Source organism: Amaranthus tricolor, chromosome 1 (genome assembly GCF_026212465.1).
Source record: "Amaranthus tricolor cultivar Red isolate AtriRed21 chromosome 1, ASM2621246v1, whole genome shotgun sequence".
Lineage (NCBI taxonomy): Eukaryota > Viridiplantae > Streptophyta > Magnoliopsida > Caryophyllales > Amaranthaceae > Amaranthus > Amaranthus tricolor.
The window spans coordinates 1,879,106-1,904,195 of record NC_080047.1 but is presented as its reverse complement, the minus strand read 5'-3'; the positions used below and the strand labels follow the sequence as shown (position 1 = coordinate 1,904,195).

Sequence of the window (25,090 nt, the reverse complement as noted above, 5' to 3'; positions counted from 1 at the left end):
ATGACTGAATTGTTTTGTGTTTTCTGTTTGAGTTTTGAAAGTGCAAATGAAGGATAGTTTTGGCTAAAATCGAAACTCACTATGAATCCACGTAGCAAGTAATGACGCTCTTATGGCACAGGTGCACGCACCAAATACACCAAGCATAAGATTTTTTGCAAATACGACTCTAATCCAAGAATCATACAAACAATGGGGATTTGGAACAAGCGTTTCGGGTTTTCTTTATCATTAATCAACTCTTGAAAAATTACATTACATGCTAAGCTATTTATAAAGAAAGCAAAACGAAAGAAACTAACTTAAAAACCGACTCAAAAACCGTGCACATAACCGGCTGGTGAGTGACGTGTGGTAGTTACCACATTGTGGCCGGTTATCACCTCTTGGTAACCGTCCATTTGTGAGTTACTTCTCACGTAACTCCCGTCCCATTATTGCTTTTTACAAAACCGACAAATAACTACCTAAATTTCAGAAATTAACTACTAATTACTTGCATAAAAACCGAAAAGTAATCACCCTAATTATTTTGAAAATAACTCCTTAAAACCGAAAAAAACTACTCTAATTTTTTTGATTTTTTTAATTGCTTACATGAGAATAATTACCTAGATATTTGGACTAAAAGGACTTCAAAGATGATGACCTTCTACATGCCTAGATTGGCTCGACTTTTGCTGAAATTAACTTCCTTGCTTTGACTTGATATCCGTCTTTGATTTCTTCTTGATTTAAATAACTTCTGTGCTTTGACTTGATTTCCGTTTTTGATTTCTTCCTGGCTTGTAATTCCATACTTGCTTACGATTTTAAAATACTTAAAATACATTACCTATTTTTTTTGTTTTGTTTTATTTTAATTAAAACACTAGAACATAAATAGACCGACCCTAATAAACATAAAATAAAACACAAACTAGAAACTAAACATTAAAATTCAAATTTGAAAGAAACAATGATCGACAACGAATGATCTTTGGAGGGTGGATTAAATGAGTGTTTGTTACATAAGGGTGTGGCGCCAACAATTGCAAATAAGATTAAGTGATGGCTTGATATAATCGACACGAAAGCTGCCTTTGTATAATGTTGTTGATGTTTTTGGATAAAACAAGCCATGAATAAATTTCCTCCCAATTTTAAAATATTAGTGGACTTTAATTACTTTGATTTACAACACTACATAAATTAATTAAATGTATTTTATCATTTAATCATAGAACACGCATTAAATATGAATCATAGTTGATATATAATATTAAAAATTTAATATAAAACTACACATAAATTAGATGATGAGTACTTATTTAGACAGTATTCATATGACAAGTTGATCAATAACTCAATCATTCAAAGTCTCAAACCATAAATTCACTAGGGTGGATGACCCTATCTATACATCGTTACTGTCAAAACTTAAAACCCAAGTGGAGAGATGATATATATAATACATGAGTGAGCACTTAGCCGTTATCCAATCTTCCTATTCACTTTTTTTTTAGATTTCAATCTAAATTTTTAAATCAAATAATTTTAATTGTAAGTGTTTAAAAATTTTAAAATGTCAATATTTGAAAAGTATATATTAAGTCGAATCTAACAAGGTCCTACATAAATATATTTTTTCTTATAAATCAATGAAAAATCATAATCAAAATTTAACACTAAAATTAGATATTTTATTTAAGAAAAACATATCAAAATGAAAAGAGCATATATTATTATCCAAGTTTTCAACACTATAGCAATAACTTCGTAAGAATAGGGTTAGAAGTTCTAGGAGAATCCAGCAATCCATTTGGAAAATGAAGCAGCTAAGTGGATATACTCTCTCTGTCTTATTTAATTTATAGTATTTTTTATTTTGATTCATTTCACTTAATTTGCATTATTTCTATTTTTAGATTATTGTCCACCACTTCCTTTTAATCACATCCATACATTTTAACTATCTTTTAATTTCAACTACATAATTCAATATCTCTCTTCATTTATTACCATTATCTACCTTTTTTAAAAAAGTAATAATTTTCTCTTTTAAATTATATAGGACAGAGTAATATTTTTCTCTTAGTAATATGAAAAATGGGACATGAACTGACACTATTGTTCAAATTACGTAATATTATTTTCAGGTTACATTATGTTCAAAGTATCTAGGCTACTTGCGTATGTTGTTTGTGTAAAATGTTTGATTGCACTAAATTCTAATTAAAAATAAGAGACCAAAATTGTATATCTAATTATATGAATCACGGAAAATATATTTAGACGTTACTTATTGCACAAGAATAATTTTTAAAATCATACATTATTATGAAACTTATATCTCAAATTTAGATAAATTTTATTTAGTTATATATATTATTTAGGTAATTTAGGCTTAAAATTTAAATAATAATATATGAACACCAAAGAGGGACATGACTTTTACTTTTTATTTGTGCCCCACCCTTTTGGATATTTTAATATTTCCCGTCTACCATGTTAATAATATATTTTCTGTCTTAATTGATTTCACATCTCCAAAAGCAAATTTTTAGGTTATAGGGTAAGCTAAAGTAAGAGTCAAATCTAAATGACTTATGGTAAAATTGGTACATGCTTATATAATCACTAATCTTTTACTTTTTTATCTCAGTTTGGGACTTGGCTTTGGTTGCAAACTGATGACTAGGTAGGGACAAGCAATATGAGTCGCGAATTTGCTTGTTTTGGCGACCTGCATGCTTAGGTAGTGATTTAGTCGCCAGTTTTGACGACTCATTTTATTTAGTCGGCAACATTAGTCGCCATCTCATTAGTTATTTACAGTGATGGCTTACGAAATACTAGGTACATACTCATCTCATATTATTTACTGACTTGAGGATTGGATAAGGTTCTCAGCAAATATTGTTGGTCCTTCTAACCCTTCTTACTTGTATGAATATAATCTTTAAGGTGCTAAAACTGCAAGAAGAGATAGATAGCGAAAACAAGCCTCTCAACCAACAATATTTCTTAATACAAACCCTAACACTAACAACAAATTTTGTGCAGATTAATTTTTATAGAGAAATTTTTTTTTTATAATCCCTTGATCGCGGCACAAGTATTCCCTTCACTTTCGTATATGGAAGTATTATTTTAATGTAAAAATTACTAGTTGTATGATATATAAACAGTAAGATATGGTGCATCCAACTTGTTCTATGATTTAACTACAAGCAATGCAACCGTTTGATATGCGGCTACATGCATGATAATATTAACCAACCAACCAATCAATTCCTCGATTGAATAGATATTATATTAGTATTTTATCATAGTTTCCCATGAAATAATTCCTATAAATACCTGTCATTGTTGTCATCTATTCCACACCTTGAGTTGATTTGTGAGTTTGCAAAATAGGAAGGAAAATGAAGAACTTAAATCTTCATGCTCTTGCTTGCCTATGTTTCTCCTTTTCCCTCCTCTTTGATTTTGTTGCTCCTACCTTATTGTTTCAGGTGAGTAGTCTTTTTTTTGAATTACATGGTAGACTGAGAAAAAAAAAAGTAATGCGAGAAATATTAGGGGTTTAAGTGTTAGAAAAATTGTTTGAATTTATGCGGTTACTTGATTACATATATACTTGGTGTATATCCTTTGCGTTGTAAGGATGGATCGTATGGTGCTTGTGCATGCGATGTAATGCATTGTCCACTTTTTTTGGATGACTTGAATATTGTGGCCTCTTTTCATATAACTTTTTTTCCTCGTTGGAAGTTTTTATCTAAGCAGTTTTGGGTCCCTTCAATATTCGATATATTCAATAATATATCCTCAATTTTCAATAAAATTAAATGTGAGAAATCTTATCCGAAAAGTGTAATACTTGCTCCAATTATGATAAAAATATATATGCAAATAGTTATATTGATGAACCCATTACCCATTTTTGAGATAGTCATGGAATTGTATTCAAACATGATATATGTTAAGCAGTTAGCTAGACAATAATTAGTACGTATCACCATTTTGCATACAATTTTCCCACATTATTATTTGTAATTAAAAATAAGAACTTTAAAAAAATGTGATATTAATTGGATAATATGATGAACAGGGTTTCAATTGGGAATCATGCAATAAAGCAGGAGGATTATACAATTCACTGAAGAACTCAATCGATGATTTGGCTAGAGCTGGAGTTACCCATGTTTGGCTTCCTCCACCTACTCACTCCGTTTCACCTCAAGGTACATAAACATTGTTATTCACATGACTCTTTGAAATAAGATTATAATACTCCCTTTCTCCCGCTTAAAGTGTGGCTCATTCGATTAAAAAAAAATAAAAAAAAATTGCTAATTAAATGAGGCAAACTCTAACAGATGAAGTAGTAATTGTAACTAATGACATCTTCTCTGATTGAGTCTATTTGTACTTTTTCCACCCTAATCAAATGCAACACGAAAAGTAGCGCCACGAAAACCATGGAAAGTAAATGAGGGTAATATGGTCATTTGCTACAATAATTTGATAAAAATCGTTACATTTAATTAATAATTACATTTAATTGAGAATATGAATTACAATTTAGTTGAGTTCTATCATATACTACTAGATGTCTAACTAATGTAAAGATTCTCATTTACCTCTTATTCACAAAATATATATTAAGTGCCGATCAATTATGCAAGTATTAGGGAGTCTGTGCTGCCTTCACACATCTACCTAATATATCTTAATAGAGATACAATCATTTAGTTGATGAGTTGCCAACATTTTACATTTTCCAATTTCCATGACTGTATCTCATATATATGGCGTTTATTTTGATAAATCATTACATGTTTGATTTCAGGTTATTTACCGGGAAGATTATATGATCTTGACTCCTCCAAGTATGGAAATGAAGCTGATTTGAAGAGCTTAATCAGTGCCTTCCATGGAAGAGGGATCAAGTGTCTTGCTGACATAGTCATCAATCACAGATGTGCTGATAAAAAAGATGGTAGAGGAATCTGGTGCATTTTTGAAGGTGGTACTTCTGATGATCGTTTAGATTGGGGTCCATGGGCTATTTGTAGGGATGACACCCAATATTCAGATGGTAGTGGCAATCTAGACACTGGGGCCAGCTATGGTGCTGCCCCAGATATCGACCATCTTAACCCAAGAGTTCAAAAAGAGTTAATTGATTGGATGAACTGGCTTAAGTCCGAAATCGGGTTCGATGGGTGGAGATTTGATTTTGTGAAGGGATACGCACCAAGCATTACTAAGATTTATATGGAGAAAACTAGGCCTGATTTTGCAGTTGGAGAACTTTGGGATTCAATTACTTATGACCCAGATGGTAAACCTGATTATAATCAAGATGGGCCTAGAAATGAATTAGCTGGATGGATTCAAAATGCAGGGGGTGGTGTTGTTTCTGCATTTGATTTCACAACAAAAGGTGTTCTTCAAGCAGCTGTTGAAGGAGAATGGTGGAGAATGAAAGATGCCAATGGAAGACCAAGTGGTTTGATTGGGATTATGCCTAAAAATGCAGTGACTTTTATTGATAATCATGACACTGGCTCTACACAAAAATTATGGCCTTTTCCATCTGATAAGGTCATGCTTGGATATGCTTATATCTTAACACATCCTGGAATTCCATCTATAGTAAGTTCTTTTTTCTCTCTCTATATATATATTTTTTTAAATATTTTCTTTCGAATTTTTGGATCAAAATTTTTACAAAATTAATGTTCAAATGATTTTTTTGCTAGCGTTTTTGTTTGCTTTGGTCTAACGGCCAATGCATGCGCTTAGTAAATGGATTTTTAGACAATAAAAAATTTAAATTTTAACCAAAATTAAAAAGTTGCTTTTTTAGTGGCTTTTAACTTTCAACTTTCTGGCTTAATTTTTTATCTATAAATACTTAACGTACAATCAAGGACACACAAACTTTGTGCTAAAATCACTTTAATAAATAATAGTTACCATGTATATAACTGGTCAAATAAATCAACTGAACCAGTCAATAACCAATGACGGACCGCTGATTGCCAAACACCCAACAAAATTAAAGCAATGCAGTCCACTTTTATGTTATCTAATTGTTGGGTATATATAATGATGTACAGTTCTATGATCATTTCATTGAATGGGGATTGAAGGAAGAGATAATAAAGCTGACATCAATAAGGCAAAGAAATGGAATAACAGAAACAAGTAACGTGAATATAATGGCTTCAGAATCAGATTTATATGCAGCAATGATTGATGGAAAGATAATTCTTAAGCTTGGCCCAAAAATGGATCTTGGAAATCTGATTCCTTCAAACTTTAAGGTATCAATCTATGGTAAAGATTATTGTATTTGGGAAAAACAAGCCTAACACATGTAGGGAAAAGATTTACCTCAACAACACATTCATATATATGCAGTTTTTAACTATGCAATATTCATCAAGATTATAACATGATTTTCTTATAAAATCATGATTAGTTATAGTCTTATATCTCTCATTGTTTGTTCTTTTTTGAAGCTTTTGCTTCCCTATTATTGTATACGTCATGCTACTTTATTAATAACATTGGACTAATTAATGTAATATCTAAAATGCATTTTATATATATATATATATTATTATGATTATTATACCATATTCTTACAACTTGCTTCAGCATCAGAACATATCAAATCAATACTAATTAGTTCGTTTGGTTCTTGATACAAACTAAATAATTTAGTGTAATTTTTAACGAAATATAGACAATGTTATTTCCATGGTAATGTTAAAAAGTCGCAATTACTCATTACTATATATCACATCTTCAAAGGGTACGCATTGGAATGAATTTTATGAATTAAATGAGATGATTGAAGTTGAACAAACATAACTATTAAACTTATCACGAGATTTTCTAACCAAAATTTCACTTATGTTCATTATTATTCCTACCATTTATTACAGATTAAATTTTCATTATCGTTTCTAATATTTATTACGGACTACATTGATAGTTTTTGTGACCAAATAGGATATTTGGGAGTACTTGTAATTTGGATTTGTGAGATTAATTGAATCCTCATCAAGTTTATAAGAATTATTGTGCATTTGGGTATCAGGTAGGGTTTTTAGAGAGCGTAGGTGGCCCATATCTGTATACCAAAATTAGACCTTAGCATTATTATGCATGTATGACATTTGACAAGTACGTCCTTATCAGAATTGAATACAACCATTATGGAGAATCCAACGCTTTCCTTATTAAGGGTTGTGTTGAGGTTGGAATTTGTAAACTCTACCATTTATATGACAAATGCAAGAATAATCAACAGAAAATAATAAATATCTCTCACGGATTAAATTAATATAATTTACTATTAGCTATGTTCACAGACTGAAAATTTATTAATATATGTGGAGACTATTATATAGAATATAAATCAATAGGTTAAAAGAGGTTTATATAAAACCCTTAGAAATTCTAATTAAAATAAAAATCTAGAAAACCTAATATAAACCTAATTAGGATTTGACTTATAATATCACAACCCATAACCCATTAGACTATTTGCGCTGAGAAACGTATTTGTTGCTTTGGTTTTACTTTGCATCAGATTCTAATGTGGAATTTTTTTGTTGCCAATTTGTTGAGGTCAAGTTAAGGGAGCGATGAAACACCCTATGTAAAGGTTCGCATGTGCTTGAAATTAGGGTTCTTGGACTTGACATGAATAAAGAATTTTATATAATAGTTGGTCATGAATACCATTTTGAGGTGAACTGTTTATTTTTAGTCGGGTTATTTTTAAATTGTGATATTTTTTAGATCACATTATTTTGGTTTGACTAAGTTTTGGTCCATACAATGAATCAAGAGTTTTAAAATTCTTTTTATAAATCATTAAGATTTTACTAAAAGTATATTTTTATTATATAAAATTATATTTGGTGCAACAGACCATGTATATTAATTAATTTCTAAATAAACTTTTATTTGAAAAACTATTATCCTATAAAATATTGATGTTCATTATGGTTATAGGGTTCATTTCGAATTATGCGTTTCAGGTCGATTCAAAATTAGGTTCTGTGTTATAAGGTTGAGTAAATGTTGAGTCAAATTAGATTCAATTATAAGAACGAATAAATATCAGATTATCGAATCTGTTTTGAAAACATGTAAAAATACATTTTCCGACCCTTAAATCTAAAATTGATGAATTGAATAGATAAATTCATCACCTTCATACAATGTGATCCAAAGTTAACCTAAACAATCTATACCGTACCAACTCCCAAATGGTCCATTTCACTTTCACGTATCTTGGACCATCATTTTTTATTTTTAGTGTTAGAATATGTAATATATTCTGGAATCTCAACCATTAGCTTCTTAAGTTTTTGATTTAGTTGATTTCTTAATATGGTTTTAGAGCCAACGTGACTAAAGGTCAGGGGTTCGAATCACAACCACCCCTCATTTAAAGTGGAATATTTAGCATTTATGCGCATCCACACTTCTAGGCTAACGGGTTCTCATGTAAAGAAGCGTGTAAAAGTATATAACATATTTTGGGCCTCAACCATTAACTTAATCGTTTTGTTGAATTAATTGCTCCCACTAAAACTCAAAATCATGTTTGAAAAGTGGTAATTGCTCCCTCTAAAACAAGAATCAATTCTCTAAAACAAAATTAAAATTGAAGTAAGAGAGTAGCTAACAGCTAATTCGATCCTATCCAAATCCAATTTAGAAGAAAATGTAGAAAGGACAGCTGTTGTAACCAACTTAGCATAGAGTTCCGTTAGCAGTTTGCAGTAGTTAATGTGATCCATATCCAAATTCAACGATAATAATAACTTCATCATAACATTATCAATTAACAACAGCACTGCAACAGCCTATATATATTGCAATAGGTTTTAGAAAATCTAGGAGGAATCAAGCAATCCCTTCGCATAACAAATTATTTTTTAATGAAATAACACGTACATTTATTAATCGATCGCCATGCCAAGTCTGGTAAGTCTGCTGCTGTAAATTGCCGAGTCATTATATTTATTTCAAGGATATATTTCAAAGATGACACTCATTTAATTAAAAGCTTAATTTGATAGTTGACTCCCGACTAATGTTATACATACTCTAATATGTAAGGGCAATTCTTTTTATTTTTAGCTTTGACTTCTTTATTAAATACTCTTGATATATAGTTTAAAAAAACAAAAATATAACAAAAAATACTATAGCTCAACTCTATACTTTAAATGGAGAATGGTTGAGATAAGAACTTGTGATGTCTTGTTATGTTGACTTCTGAGGATTGAAGACTTAAAATATGTAACATATAATCTAGAATGTTGATATAAGATGGGCGGACCATAACCTATGAATTCGAGCCTCAAAGTCGTTCTTGAGGGTAGTTTTGAGGTGCAACTGTCTAGGACCCAACTTCTAAATTGGCCAAATTAAGCTAATCCTTATAATTAGTAATTAGTATTTGCATAAGTAGCTTTTAACATAGATCGAACTTGCAGCATAAGGTTTCTCGGTTAAGCGCATAATTACTGAACTACCCGAAACTTTACTTATATAATGGCGTCTTTTAATTGGCCTTTTTAAATTTTGGCCTAAGATCCAAAAATGAAATCTTGAATGCGAATTACAAGGTAATTCCCAGAACTTAGCTAGCGGTCAATAGGTGGGCCAAACATGGCTAATGTTTATCTAAATAAGATTGGTTCACTGATTTCATCTTCAATGACGCAAGATAGAAGCTTGAATAATACATAATATTGATCAGAGGTTTGATGAGGATGTGGAACGAAGAACATAAATTTGATGATGATCTGGATATTTTTAGGATTATCCATTTACAAATATAGTTTTGTTCGATTATATATAGTTAGCCTTGGGAATATAAAATAGGTTACATGAGATCAGTTTTTTCCATGGATGGTGATAAGCTAATTGTGATAAGGTGATTGTATTTTCAAAATTATTAAACATGAATTTTGATAAGGGTAATTGTGTGGTTTAAATTAATAATAAGCTAACATATACTTGCTAACATTGATGAAAATTTAAAATAATAGTATAGAAACTCTTGAAATGCACGAATTTAATTGTAAGAAATATACAAAAATATAACTTTAAAGAATAATGCAAGTATATATTATTGTAATTAAATTTATTGAATACATGATGTTTTTAAAGCAAAAATTAAATACTAATTTTTTTAATTATTTATCGAATACATCACATTTTCATTTAATTAAATATATCAAATTCTAGGTTAGGTATATCGAATTGCTATAATAAATTATATAAATACTTTATTAAATTTAGCTCGAATATTTTTTAAAAAATCAAGTTCTAAATCAGGTAAATATTGTCATATAATCAATTATAATTTTATAAAATAATTTCATTTATCAAGGCTCTCTAAAAATAAAATTTATCATTTTTCAAAATTTTTATTAGTATGCATGATGCATACATGATATACATCACATTAAATTGTATATATTTCGAATTAGATGTTCTCAATCTCTTATTAAAAAGAAAAAATATTAATAAAAGTAACTTTTCTTGTATAGGCTATTCTAGATACTATTAAGCATGGCTACCGATAATAGAGATAAAGCGGGCTATCACTCAAGGTTTTTAATTTTTTAGGGCCCAAAAATTTTTTATTCATTTATAAGGTTGATATTAACTTGAATTAGATTAAGATATAATTAATATCTTTTGCTATGTAATGTGAGTTATTAAGGTTTTCTTATAAAAAAAATTAAAATACTAAATATACAAAATAAAAGAAGTATTATATAAGTTATTACGCCTTATGTTTTTGGGATTCTTTTTAATTTTCATTTTGAAAAACAAGATAGTCCTGCTATAAAGTGTCTAATCGCATAAGATTACTTGATAATGTTAACAGTTCGTCTTGTATGAGACTATCTCCTCATAAGATGGGTATATACAAATTAAAATCGTTTTTTTAAATAGCTTTGGTCAATCTAATTAAAATCGTTTCACGGCAAGACGGCCTCAAAAGAGAATTAGTATAATGTTAATGGATCAATTATACGTTGTGAAAGTTGTTAGCAAGCGGTTACAAAACTGATAAGGCAGAGAAAGAAGAAGCGCAGTTGGGAATTAGTTTCGCTGAGACAACGCGCACAGTTGCATCGTCACGCACGCATGTGGTTTGTGCATAAATCTATAAGCATCAGCTGTGTCTTTCATCATTTTTGACTAATATTATATCCTACTCATTCCCATTATCTAAAATGTGATTGTAAACTTTTTCTCGTATCACATACTTAGTGTAAGCTTTCTCATTCAAACATTTGTGGATAAGGTTACACGACCTACAAAATTTATGTGTTTGATTTCCGTCTATTAAAACCAACAAGTATGTAAGTACGTAGTGGTAAAAAAAATTGTCCAGACAATTTCGACTGACCCGTTAACTTATTGTATAATGTTTTTGTTATTTTATTACCACGTAAAGTAAGATCATTGAGTAATCTACCATTTTTTAGTTAATTATATTATAGTATATCTTTAATTGTTTGATCTATAAACATTATCTATTGCAAGTATGACCACCCTCAAAATCAGTCTTGCCTGGATTCAAGTGACAATACTATAGCTTGAAGTACTTCATTTAAGTTATAATTTGAAAGATAACTAGTTAACTACTCTATCCTTCAATTCTAACAACTTACACTCGCATATGAATTCAAAGCATATTCATAGTTGTATGCTTTTTTTGTTACTTTTACTTGTATCAACTCATATTTACACACAAACTTTGAGGGTAAGGTTATATATTTTAAATAGAAAAATTAACAAAACAAATTAAAATCAAAATAACCATTATTTTTTATTTTAAATAGATTAGTTGCATTAAAAAAATTAGTTAATATAGAAAAAAATTTAAAATCAAAAAACCGTAGACCAGAGCAAACCAGACCATATTGTTGCAAAACAGTTTGGTCTGATCTATTCTAAAGGTTTAAGTGGTTCGATCTGATTTAAAAAAAATTTTGATCGAAATTTTAATTTGGTATTATTTTAGTGTCTGATCAAACCAAACCCAACCACGTGCACATAGACCTAGTTATTTACATTACCTATTACAATGAGACCTAGCAAAACAATGGAATGGGCATATGATCTAAACCTATAGGCAGTCGCAACCTTTCTTTGACTAGGGTTAATTAGTCACAATTTCATATCTAGAGCAAACCACATAAATGATAATACCACATTTATTGGTTGAATAACCGTCGTGCTAAGGAAACAAACTCTGGCGCACGGACGGTGCAAACCTCAGTTAACACAACTAATGCAAGTTGCTATGTCAATAAATGTGGGTGGCCAAACATTATCCACTTTCACTTCATTTGCACCGATCAACGTTCTCCATTCTTATCTTCACATTACGTTTATTTAGCTCTATATATACCCTTCTTGCCATACGTATTACATTCATGCAAAACTCAACTTGCAAAAAAAAATAAAAAAATAAATAAATAACAAAAACTTCCTACATTCTAAAGATGAATTGCTATAATTTATGCTTTGTTTTCCTGTCTTTTTCTTTTCTATTCACTTTTGTTACTCCTGCTTTGTTGTTTCAGGTCTGTTCAATTCTATCCAAATCCATGCACATATTGTGTATTAGTATGCTACGTAAATTATTTTGAAAAAAAATTTGCTTTCAGCTATTATATTCATGTTATTATAGACAAATAAACTTATTCTTTTTATGAAAAATTGCTCTCTAAATAATAACGGCAACACGTATGACTGCCTATGCCAATGTTGTTCAAATTAAACATCTTAGAACATACGTACTCATATTGTGATTAAAAAATAATGCATCATATTTAAGGTTTTATTGGCTAAATATCATTCTATGATCAATTAGCGTTTAAATAATAGAGAAAGTAAAATTAGTGATCATTTTGATCACCATTGGTAATGCTCTAATTAGACGGAGTCGTTTGATGGTTTTTGAATAAAAGAGCTTAAGGGAAGATGGGGTCTTCGTTTTAATTTAGTAAACAATTTTCTTCTTATAAGCAAGTACTTATGTGTTATTAATTAATGCTAATAAAATAAAACTCTCATACTTAGTATTCATTTTGATTTTAATTATTTAATCTTTTTATTGATTTAACTGTGTTATTAGGGATTCAACTGGGATTCATGGAATATGAAAGGAGGATTGTACAACTTTTTAAGTCGCTCGGCTGATGATTTGGCTAGAGCTGGAGTAACCCATGTCTGGCTTCCTCCTCCAAGTCATTCAGTTTCGCCACAAGGTATTCATTTTTTATGATGTAAACACATAATATATATATATATATATATATATATATATATATATATATATATATATATATATATATATTTAAGGTTATAATCGAGCCAAAAACACTTAGTTGTAAAAGTTATTATGTACACAGAAAACATACTACATCCTCTGTTTCATTTTAAATACCTCATTTGCATTTTGCACGTTTGTCAATGCACTAAATTCAATACTTAATAGCGTGTATAATTAAAAATTATAAAAATTAGATATTAATTAATTAATTTTATATTGAGACGAAGCAATTGATTATGTTTTAATACACGGATTAAAAATAAAATATAGAGTGATTGATAAATATTAACCCAAAAGCAAATAAAAGATTTGAAAAGAACGAAAAGAGTATGTCATAAATATAAAAAAATATTCTTAAATTATAACATAGTATCATTTTCGTATATATAGTAACTAAAAAAGTCTTTAATCGTACATCTGTATACTATATATTTATATATATACTTCATGTATATGCGCATGTGTCAATAGTCTTTTTCATCATGACAAAATATAAAAACCCTCTCTAAATAAATTAATGTTACCCATATCTAAGTTGCAACAACCATAGTTTGACCTCATTTATCACAAAAGGACTAAGCCATGCATGCATTAAAACTCGGAAGAAAAAAAACAATCCATTTTTTCCACATATCATCAATTTCACTTGAATCCAAAATTTTTTTATTTTTATATTGAAATTGAATTATAATAAACGTCATTTAAATCATTTACAAAATATTTATTCTATATAAAATTACATGTAATATTTACTATTATTATTAAAAATTATATATAATATACTTAATGCTCGTTTATTCAATTTTACCAAATAACATTTAAATATCAGATTATAAACATTGTTATCTTTACAAATGAGTGACGACAATCCTTGAAAAGTCATAAATGTATGAAACATACGTACCATGGTCCATGAATGAACCGTTGAAGTAGTAATTAAGGCTAACGTACGTTACCTATAAGTTTCACTTTAATTGTATTATTAATTAATTATACTAAATTCATGCATGCACTTATTTACCCAACAATTATAGTTATTCAAAATGTATTAAATATTTAATATTTACTTGACCTTCTAATCAAACTCAATTTTACTTGACTTTTAAAATGAATAAACCAATCACAATATATATATATTTTTTAACCCATCCGAAACATCTAATTAGATATCAACCTGATGACCCGAATGAATACCCCTAACAGCAATTTTGTTCTTACTTTAGAATTAGGTAATGTATATCAGTTAAGTTGAGCATATATCGGTTTTTTCTGAATGAACTAAGGTTCAATTCTCATTGTCCTCCCCTCCCCTCATACTAGCTAAACTTGTACCCAACAAAAAAAATTCGGACATAAAAACAAATGTATCATAGAATCTAATAAAAAGACTGTAAAATTCAACATGACATTCTCATACTGTTTTGCTAATTATATCACAATAAGCTATGCTCTTTGAAATTTTCTTAGAATATTATATTTTTTGAATTTAAAAACTACATAAGCTTTTAAATTAAAGTTTCTTGAATATATATTTAATTTTTTTAATGTTGAACTATTTGCTAATTAATAAAGTTTCATCATAAAAGTTTTAATTTCTAAAATATTTCATCAAGAAAGAAAAGATAAATAATACTCAAAAATTATTTTGAGAATGATAAAGATTACCCAAATTTGGCTTAAAAGGTATGAGAACTACTTACATTAACAACTTTTTTTTTCATAAAAAGCACTATATATACTAAAATACTCTATCTTTTTATAAGAAATATTATAATTTTAAACTGATAACATGTAGTTGCATCTCTATTTAAAATTTATATTTATATATACTTTTATACAAACAATTTTATGTATGGCACGAGTTTCTATACTAGCATACGATAATACCAATTACTTAATTAAATATAAACTCTTTAAACAAAATGATCTTTGAGGGTGTGCGAGGTTATCGATCGAAAAGGCCCCCTCTTACTCAAGTTAATAAAAAGAAAATATTTTAAATTTCTTAATAAATAATATATATTTACTACCAATATGGCTCAAAATAAAAGTTTTGGACTGAACCCCAAATTTTACAATACAGGCACGGTCTTTAAAATATGATTAGCTTCTTACTTGATTGTAAATTTTCAGGATACTTACCTGGAAGATTATACGATCTTGATGCATCAAAATACGGAAATCAAATGGAATTAAAGAGACTAATCAACACTTTTCATCAAAAAGGGATAAAAAGTGTTGCAGATATTGTGATCAATCACAGAACAGCAGAACACAAAGATGGAAGAGGTATATACTGCATGTTTGAAGGAGGAACTTCCGACAATCGCTTAGATTGGGGCCCATGGGCTATTTGTCGAGATGATACCCAATACTCAGACGGGTCGGGTAATCTGGATACGGGTGATGGGTATGCAGCGGCCCCAGATATCGATCATCTAAACCCAAGAGTACAAAAAGAATTAATTGATTGGATGAATTGGCTTAAATCCGAAATCGGGTTTGATGGGTGGAGATTAGATTTTGTAAAGGGGTATTCAACTAGTATTACTAAAATGTATATGCAACAAACTAAACCAGATTTTGTAGTTGGAGAATTATGGGATTCGATTACTTATCTAAATGGAGCCCCGGATTATAATCAAGATGGGCATAGAAATGAGTTGGCCCGATGGGTCGATGCTTCGGGTAGTGGTGTTGTTTCTGCCTTTGATTTTACTACTAAAGGAATTCTTCAATATGCTGTGGATGATCAATGGTGGAGGATGAAGGATTCTAATGGTAGACCAAGTGGACTTATTGGGATTTCCCCTAAAAATGCTGTTACTTTTATTGATAATCATGATACTGGTTCTAGTCAAAAGCTTTGGGCTTTTCCTGCTGATAAAGTCATGCTTGGATATGCCTATATTCTTACTCATCCCGGAATTCCAACAATAGTAAGTCCTTTTTTTGCGTGTCAAATAACTAAATCAATTAAAAGTTTAATTATACTATTATAAATTATATTACACTCTTTCACACAAGACTCATTTGAGTTAGAAATACGGATGCAACACATACGTTCATGTCCTTCTCAAAGTTCATAAAATGATATATCAAAGTTTATAAAATGATGTATCACTTTCTCGGATGTAAATGCAGGACAACTCACGTACATGTTGTGGGTAATAATGAGTGTCCTTGGAAATTTAACCTACTAAAAGAGTTACAGACCACATTATAAATGAACATCTAATGTAAAGCCTATTAACCAGTGGAGATAAAATGTCAAGTCATAAAGGCCCAACAACAAACTATGCTCTGATACCATATTAAAATTTTAGCAATTAGATATGGAAACCCAAATAAAGAAAGAAAATATAGCTTACCTAGAAACCCAAAGGAGATTCACTACTAAAATTAATTAGTAATAGTAGATAAGAGTTACTCTTCTCTTTCTCCAGGACAACTCACATGTGAGCAATAACGGACACTCTATCCTATTACGAGACCAACTTTTTAAAGTTAGTCTAACAGAAGTACTACACTTGTTCATTACATCTACATTAGATGATTTTGCTCTAACATAGTTAAATTGATGATATTTGCAGTTCTATGACCATTTCTTTGATTGGGGATTGAAGGAAGAAATAATAAAATTGACGTCAATAAGAACAAGAAATGGGATACATGAAACGAGTAATGTCAATATAATGGCCAGTGATGCAGATATGTATGTGGCGATGATTGATCAGAAAGTAATTGTGAAAATTGGATCAAAATTTGATACAGGCAATCTTATTCCACCGAATTACAAAATGGTGACATATGGAAAGAATTATTGTGTGTGGGAGAAGCAAGGCTAGATAATCTTCATAATGCGTTTTTTTTAAAAATTGACTTGTAACTCTTTTTAAGAAAAATGTTGCAATTGTATTCAAAATCATTAATCAATATATGCATTGTGTTTCTTAGCAAAAATTTAATCTTATTTTCTTAAAGCCAATTTACCTAACTGTAATTTAATTATCATATTAACTGTGATTTAATTATCATATTAACTGTAAATTATATTTAACTACCTCTCGATCTTCCTTTATCACAATACGAGTTTACACATATAATATGGCGGTTATTATTTTAAACTCCAAAAGGGTTGAGCCCTTTGACAATATTGACATACTTTTTACATTTAAATTTTTTATTCATCTTATAAATTTCAAGATTAACCAATGTTTGTACATTTATTTACAGTTCAGATATTCCTTACGAAAGTCAATACAAATATACTTTTTCATCTGTTAAAATAACTCGATTTGACATTAAAATGTTAATTTTTTCAAATGAATAAAGAAAAATGTACAAGATGGGATTGAAGTACAAATAAATTATTGATGTTAACATATATCTAATCATCTATGGACTAAACTAACATTAAGAGAATCCTCAAAAAAAAAAACATTAAGAAAAAAAAGTAATTGAAAAACATAGTAGTCATGGCTCTAGTCTACCAAATGGCAACGAATATTGCCAATTTTGGTGTCATTGTCGTTCAAAAATGGCACTAATGATGTTGAAGCATGTTACATGTACCGCTTTTTGGGGTAATTAGATAATAGAAGTACTACTATTTTCAGCTAAAAGAACCTTCACCCAACTAGAGCTTAATTTCTCTACTAGAAATTGATGTCCATTTCCTATCCTTGTGTCGTCTTTCTATCTCAAACAATTAGTCTTATTTTTTTAGTTAGTCTCATTTCAATTTTTTATCATTTTACGTATCCTTTCTTTAATTTTTATCCACATATCTAACATACTTTTTCATCCTTTTTGTTTTTTTACACTCATGAAACAAACTTCCTAATCCTATTTACTCCTATGACACACTGATATAGTACTCCTAATATAATAATTCCGGTGGTTTTCACTTGTTGCTACAGTTTAGTTTTTCACGATATCTAATATATAATTTAGATCTTTAATATCTTTAATTTCATATGATAAAAAAGTTTTTAAAAGTTAATATTATAAAAATATGCATTAAGATAAATCAAACAAAATCTCATTTGATATGTTTAACATTATACATAGAGAAATACAAGATAAAAAGAATCAGTTGATAAATAATAATTGCTACAGTAACTATAACTATTAAAATCCAGAAAAAGATATTTTTTGTCTGAATAGAATTGCTAAATTTTTTATAAAAAATAGCATAAAAAAGAAAAATATAGCAATTTCATTAAAACGAGAAATAATCTCATGCCATAAAATAACGACATTAAGGTTCATCTCGTGTAACATAATTTATAGGATCTGCTCATCTGCATCAGCACAGACAAATTCTTGGGAGTATTTATTCACTCTGGTTTCTGTTATTTTATTGCAGGAGTAAATGCAAGTAGTGTTCATACAAAAAATGTACCAAGCATTTCCAGTAAAGTCATATCAGTTTTCTATAATTTGGAAACCTAAAAAAAACTATTATACTTATAACTAAAGATAAAAAGACACTTTCAGTATCCCGCACAAGGCAGGGTCCGGATGAGGGTTTTTATTTCCTAAAAGATGCAAACAAACGCTAAATGTTCCCCTTCAAGTAGGGGTAAAGAGGATGCGTGCAGTCAAAAAACTCCCCAGCTGATACTTGTGCCTAATAATGTCGAGCCTCAAACCTTCTGCTCAACATGCAGAGACTCTATCCATTGAGCTACAAACTGTTAATGACATTTTCCCGCAGAATGGAGTAATTACATATTACATTTTTACCAACAAATGCTTCAGTTTTCACACCAATTCACTAGGATTCCCCTGACACATGGGGAGCATAGTTACAGAAACACCTGTTAAAATGTCGATTTTTCCATTTCTGCCAAGCTTTTTTTATTTTTGGGGTCAAATAAGACCCGTCAAACAAATCAGGTTGGGCTGAATTCTTGGTAGGGTCTTATTTAAATTGATCATGATAGAATACACATTTTGTTCCTATTACTGATAGAATAACTAATCAACTTTGATCAGATTAGTCGGCTAACTGAAGAACAAATCCGAAGTATTCTCACATGAATATCGCTTAACAGGTAGGGTCAGCTAGTTCGGAGCTGAAAATAGAACCATGCGATTTCGGTATTTATTTACCACCAATTGACTGAACAAACTAGAAAGTGTTCAATGATCAACTAATGGTTGCACAATTGATTAGAGATAGTTAATAGCCTTTCTTTACATATAAACTCGGGTTTCCTAGCAAAAATACAAGCACTACACTACTAATCCATTAGCACAATACTACCCCCCCATCCTTACGATCTTACCATTACCGCTCCTACTGATCCTGGTTATACACAGAAGTACTAAAACGTAAAAAAAAAAAAATTTAAGGTCTGAACTGCAAAAATAGATGTCTAACACGTACAAAATCCTCGAAAAAATCGTGGATAGTGTAGAGGATATTGCAACTAACCTGACTTTGCACTTAAAAAACATGCTGCACAGATAATCTGCTGCTAGAGAATTTACAGAGAAGAGAGTTACGGCTTAGCTGTTTTCCGAGGGGCTTTGACAAAGAATTGTCAGTCTCTCTCAGGAGCATCTCCGGATGCCTTTCGGGCACTCAAGTTCCCAGGATGAGCCCATATCTTCTCGAACTCTTCTGAGAGTGTTTTTCCGGCTTTTGTGTCTTCAGCTGCTCTAAGGTTCATTTTACTGAGGGTTGAGAGTGATCTCCCAGGACTACCACCCGCGGGGGTCAAACTGAAGCTCGGCGTAGCAAAAGGTGAAGCGTATGGAGAGTGTTGAATGGAGAAAGGGCTAGGCGACATTCGTTTTTGGATCGGAAGACCACCAAACCCTCCTCGGCAGAAAAGAGATTTGGACTCCAAAGCTGATTGTTTGGCGGCATCATCCACAAATAGTAAGTCGTCAATTCTCGCCATAATGTTGAATGCTAAGCTTTCCATCACTCTTGAATAGCTCTCAAGAATTGCTTGCCCAACGTCCTGCACGACAAGAAAAGGATATTCAGCTGCATAGCAAAAGTTGGTTATTCCATAAGAAGTCCTTAAACACGTCTATAAAAGTAAGTCGGAAGCAAATATGAGCACGACTCTTGTCCAACCCAACCCATATTTACTTAAGTCCAGCCCGGCCCTTATCTGACACATTGAACACCCCTAGCAACGAGCTAAAAGCCTAAAAAAGTAAATCAGAAGCAAGTTGAGCCTCGCAAAGTACCTTGTTAAACTGAATTTTACTCATATCTAATGCCGTTTGTGGCAAGACAGGAAATCGGAGCTTCAGACACCTCAAAAGAGTCTCAGCTCGTCGAGCAAGAACCTGATTTTTATCATTGTCAGTGACAAGGCCTTTAACTTTGCCACCCCATGATCCTCGTTTACTTTTGGAGTGACCGGCATGTCTCTTCTGATCTTTCAGTCTCCAAACATGAACAGCTGCCTCAACCCTATTGGCTACTTCCAAAATATGATGTTCAGAAGATAAATCTAGGCAATCAAGGAGACATTCAGGCGTAAAAATCTCCGCAGTTATGTAGCGGTATATGATCTCCCCGAGACAGTCTTTTCCGTTCTGCCAAAACAATGTGAGCTTAATATCAGTAAACACCTCCAAATAAACTTCTAATCAGCAATCAGAAAAACGAATAATATGTCGTCTTTTGAAACTAGGGATTCAGAATTGGATTCCCTAGTACGCCCTCTGTCCCTTTCGATTTATGTTATACACAAAATTTTTTCACTGTAATTTGCATAATGTAGCAAATTCAGAGGGACAACTCAGTATGCCATTAAGCTAATCAAGTTCCAAGACAAGGAAGAAGATACACAACTATCATAGTTCTTAAGTACACTTCAAATTCATATCCATATCTCAGGACAATACACTTCAAATTCAAATTCAGATACAAATAAGCTTCTCAGTTCTCACCTTAGGCAAGGACTCCAAATAAACACAAGGAATCTCCATCTCAGCAATGACACTAGTATTAATAGCCATAGCCGCCTTAAGAATCTGGTTAGTACAATCACGACATTGCTGCAACCTCTTCCTAGAATCCTCCGACAACCCACGAGGTGGAACTTTGGGACATGGCAACCACCACTTATCCTCTTGTCGAACAGACGGTCTACCATTACATGCCGTGTTTTTGAGAGGATCCGGATCATCACTCTCTCGATCAGCATACCAAAACTCGGTCTCCTTAAACCCTTCAAGCATACTAAGCAACATAGCATCCAATTTCTTAAGAGCAGGCAAATTCACATACAAATCTGATCTCGGCCTCGTTGCCATGACCTCGAATGTGCCTCCACCGGGAAATTCTTGCACTGAAGGGACTAATTCAACAATGGAATCACTCACACATAACAACCACTCCATTTCTCTGCACCACATTTTCTTCCTCTGACTTGCTAAAGGCTCTAATCTCCATAATTCCCCAAATACAGTAGCTACATATTTCAACAAACAAAACAAAAATCAACAAATTTCACCAAAACATCAAAAACTAAGACCAAAAAGTGAGTGATTTACCAGCAAGATTGGTAATTGCATTTGAGATTGCAAGTGCAGTACAGACACCCTTTCCTCCACCAGACATATCCTCTCCCAGTAACAATTTTGCAAATCTTTCCTTCATTAATTCTACTTCTGTAGTTGACATCAAGAATAGTCAAACAAAAAACGAATGAAAAAAAAAATTCAACCAAGACTTGAACTTTACAATACCAAATGCTAAATTAAAAACTATCCACAGATCTATAAATTCACAAAGAAATAATTGAACATGATATAAGCACCAAAACATCAAAATGAAATTATTATCAAAGCATAAAATTAGCCGTAGTTTTCCGTATAATAACAAACTTTTTTGACTAACATTACTAATTTGCATAGATTATGCCGACACATTTTCTTTCATGAAAAAAAATTAGAAAAAAAAAATACCCAAACATCTAAATTTAGAAATAACATCAGAAAAATCACATCCTTTTTGACAAAGATCCAAAATTTTAAAAATTAAACACCAACAACAAAATTACATCCCCAATTCCAATAAAACAAGAACAACAGCAGTACATTATCTAATTAAATTGAAAAAAAAAAGGGGTAAATAAAATAGAAAAAGTACCTGATAAATCAGAGTCATCAGATTTAGAAGGTTTAGAATCATCCCAAAGAACAACATCTCTACCAGAAATCGCCGGAAAGACAAAATGGGTCGCCGGAAAATTAAAGTTTCCGGGAGTCTGACGTTGAAAAACAGCAGGAGAAGAAGTAGAAGTAGAAGGGGCAGCATCAGGATCAAATCTTAAAAGAGAGAAACTACTAGAACTTTCTGATTCACTAACATCAGCACTCAAACAATAACTCCCAGCACCATCTCGCCGGTCATCATACCCATCTTCTTCTGATGAAACACTCATGATAAAAATCAAATCTTGGGATTAAATATGAAAAGGGTAGATAGATCTTGAGTTTGAACTTTCAAGTGTGCATTGTAGAGTGAATGAGGATGAAAGTAGAAGATATATTAAGAGTGAGGAAGGAAGAGAGAGAAAAAGGAAAGGGGAATGTGAAGGAGAGAGAAAGGGTGTAAAAGTGGGGCCTAATGATGAAGATGAGAGAATTCCTTTGGCTTTAAAGGATTGTGGGATTTAAGTGTGTGTCTGTTTGTGTGCGAGTGTGGAAGAGCAGGGAAAAAGGGAAGATGCTTGGCTTGCTTTGCTTAGGCTGCCAAACATGGCATAGCAGTGTCCTTTTTTTTCTGTTGTGTGGTTTCATGAGGTTACTGCGAAAATACCCACATACCTAAGGGTCTTTTCACTTTTTGTACCATCAGTCATTTTTACCTACTTTTTTTTACTTTTTCGACGTACATCTCACGGTGAAACCGTCTTTTATAAAAGTTTCTGAAAAAATAAATACTCCTTAGTATACTATTATACTTTTTTGTTTTATTATAATACTTTTTACACAATTTAATATATTTGATCATTAATAATTTAAATTACGCTTAACCAAAAATTATTAAAATTTGATATTATGATAATATCTGATTAGACAATTCAAATAAGATTTATTTTACTATATATTTATTAGAAAAAATTACATAAAATAATCCAACCTTTTTATGATTTTTCTACAATAATCCCACATATTGATTAATCATGAGTAATCTCAACTTTAGGTAACTCAATGACCTACTATAGTAGGTAATTTACAAAAAAAGTAAAATAAAAATTAATTTAAAATTAGAGAAAAATTTTAAAAATTTACATAAGTCTAAATAATAAAAAAAATCATAAAATATTTTGTAACATTTTTTCGACAATTTATTTTAATTTATCTTTTTTTAAAAAAAATAAAACTTGCTATAGCAAGTCATCCGGTTACCATGTTTATTCTAGGAAAATACCTCTCAAAATTGAGATTATTTATGATTAATCAATAGTGGGATTATTGTGGAAAAATAAAACAAGCTAATTGTTAGTATAATTTATTTATTTTTCTTGATTTAAATGTCTGGAGCAAAATTTAATCAGGTCGTCTTGTATGAGATTGTTTCATAATGAGATGACCTCAAAACAAGAAGCTCAGAAGCTAAAAGTGTGTATTATTAACTATTTAATCCAAGTATGATATATGTCTCACGGTAATACCGTCTTACAGAAGAATTTGGAAGTGATAAAGTATAAAGTTTTCTCGTCCTTTTTGTCTATTATAAATAAATTGGTCTAGGTATTCGGGAAACATGAGTTGAAAATCATGTTTAAACTACCAATAATTTGTCCGCTAAGCCATCACTATTCACATTGTTAACAAATTCAATTACTTGGATTTTTATTTAATTTGCTTACAAGTTTCTTCACTTGGGTTAAGATCATTTTGAATTTTACATTTATAAGTAGTTACAATCGATAAAATTATTTTCAAGTTAGATGAAATTATTTTATAATTTGAGTTTAATGATTATACTTAATTATTAATTATACTTATAAAATGAACTTTAGCCAGCCAGCTGTGATTGTTCACTTCATTATCTTCTTCTAATCTTATTATCCTCACAATATAATACAAGTTCATGCATCTAATTATAATCTTACCAGCTTTGTTATGATATAATATATAATTATGTACAATTAAAAGTAAGATTAAAGCATTTTTGTTTGACTAAAAGTGCAATTATTAATCAAAAGAGACAACTCTATGTTACTAAGCATGCTGTGGAGCCCACCATTACAATGCATGGGGAGAAATTGGCTGGAACAATAATTTTCATATTATTATAATATTGTTTTTTTTTTTTTGGAGGGAGTGGAAATTGAAAAATAGGCATGATAAGGAATGTTTTGGTTTGTATTTGGTTGGTTGGTTAGTAATCTCCCTATCTCCTACCATAGAGGGAGATATTCCACTAATTTTGCTTGTGGTGCTTATGGGAGCAATCATATACAACTCTAAAAGTACTTCTAGTATAATATAATTTTTTTTAATCGTAAGATAAACCGATAAAATTTAAGATTTAGGTGAGAATTGAACATATAATTTTATCTATTGAAAAGCAGTACTTGCTTCAAGTCTCTACTAAAACAATATTCAATTTTTTTATTATTCTATTAGATATATATACTATTGGATATTATTTTTAGAATTATAATAATAATATTAGTTTAACAAATAGATTCTCGTGCCAAATAT

At 30.6% G+C, this 25,090-nt stretch overlaps 3 protein-coding genes across 3 annotated transcripts; 2 read left to right on the top strand and 1 right to left on the bottom strand.

The window, feature by feature from the left end:
* Positions 1-3,380: 3,380 nt before the first annotated feature.
* On the top strand, positions 3,381-6,591 carry LOC130798286 (alpha-amylase-like). The gene is made up of 4 exons (XM_057661212.1): positions 3,381-3,497; positions 4,097-4,229; positions 4,838-5,646; positions 6,114-6,591. The coding sequence occupies exons 1-4, from the start codon at positions 3,408-3,410 to the stop codon at positions 6,366-6,368; spliced, it is 1,287 nt and encodes a 428-aa protein (XP_057517195.1). The 5' UTR covers positions 3,381-3,407; the 3' UTR covers positions 6,369-6,591.
* Positions 6,592-12,475: 5,884 nt separating this feature from the next.
* Positions 12,476-17,430, top strand: LOC130798276 (alpha-amylase-like). The gene is made up of 4 exons (XM_057661203.1): positions 12,476-12,638; positions 13,193-13,325; positions 15,524-16,329; positions 16,984-17,430. The coding sequence occupies exons 1-4, from the start codon at positions 12,558-12,560 to the stop codon at positions 17,236-17,238; spliced, it is 1,275 nt and encodes a 424-aa protein (XP_057517186.1). The 5' UTR covers positions 12,476-12,557; the 3' UTR covers positions 17,239-17,430.
* A 2,109-nt stretch (positions 17,431-19,539) lies between these two features.
* LOC130798267 (rop guanine nucleotide exchange factor 1-like) lies at positions 19,540-23,176 on the bottom strand. The gene is made up of 5 exons (XM_057661194.1): positions 22,521-23,176; positions 21,923-22,039; positions 21,317-21,840; positions 20,606-20,959; positions 19,540-20,370 (listed from the first exon to the last, which is right to left on the bottom strand). The coding sequence occupies exons 1-5, from the start codon at positions 22,813-22,815 to the stop codon at positions 19,945-19,947; spliced, it is 1,716 nt and encodes a 571-aa protein (XP_057517177.1). The 5' UTR covers positions 22,816-23,176; the 3' UTR covers positions 19,540-19,944.
* Between the last annotated feature and the right edge of the window lie 1,914 nt (positions 23,177-25,090).

Coding starts and splice junctions, on each gene's coding strand:
- LOC130798276 (XM_057661203.1), top strand. CDS start 12,558: ATGAATTGCTATAATTTATGCTTTGTTTTCCTGTCTTTTTCTTTTCTA. Junction 12,639..13,192: donor CTCCTGCTTTGTTGTTTCAG/GTCTGTTCAATT, acceptor CTGTGTTATTAG/GGATTCAACTGGGATTCATG. Junction 16,330..16,983: donor ATCCCGGAATTCCAACAATA/GTAAGTCCTTTT, acceptor TGATATTTGCAG/TTCTATGACCATTTCTTTGA.
- LOC130798286 (XM_057661212.1), top strand. CDS start 3,408: ATGAAGAACTTAAATCTTCATGCTCTTGCTTGCCTATGTTTCTCCTTT. Junction 3,498..4,096: donor CTCCTACCTTATTGTTTCAG/GTGAGTAGTCTT, acceptor TATGATGAACAG/GGTTTCAATTGGGAATCATG. Junction 4,230..4,837: donor TCACTCCGTTTCACCTCAAG/GTACATAAACAT, acceptor GTTTGATTTCAG/GTTATTTACCGGGAAGATTA.
- LOC130798267 (XM_057661194.1), bottom strand. CDS start 22,815: ATGAGTGTTTCATCAGAAGAAGATGGGTATGATGACCGGCGAGATGGT. Junction 21,841..21,922: donor TGCAATTACCAATCTTGCTG/GTAAATCACTCA, acceptor TGAAATATGTAG/CTACTGTATTTGGGGAATTA. Junction 20,371..20,605: donor GTAAAATTCAGTTTAACAAG/GTACTTTGCGAG, acceptor CTTGTCGTGCAG/GACGTTGGGCAAGCAATTCT.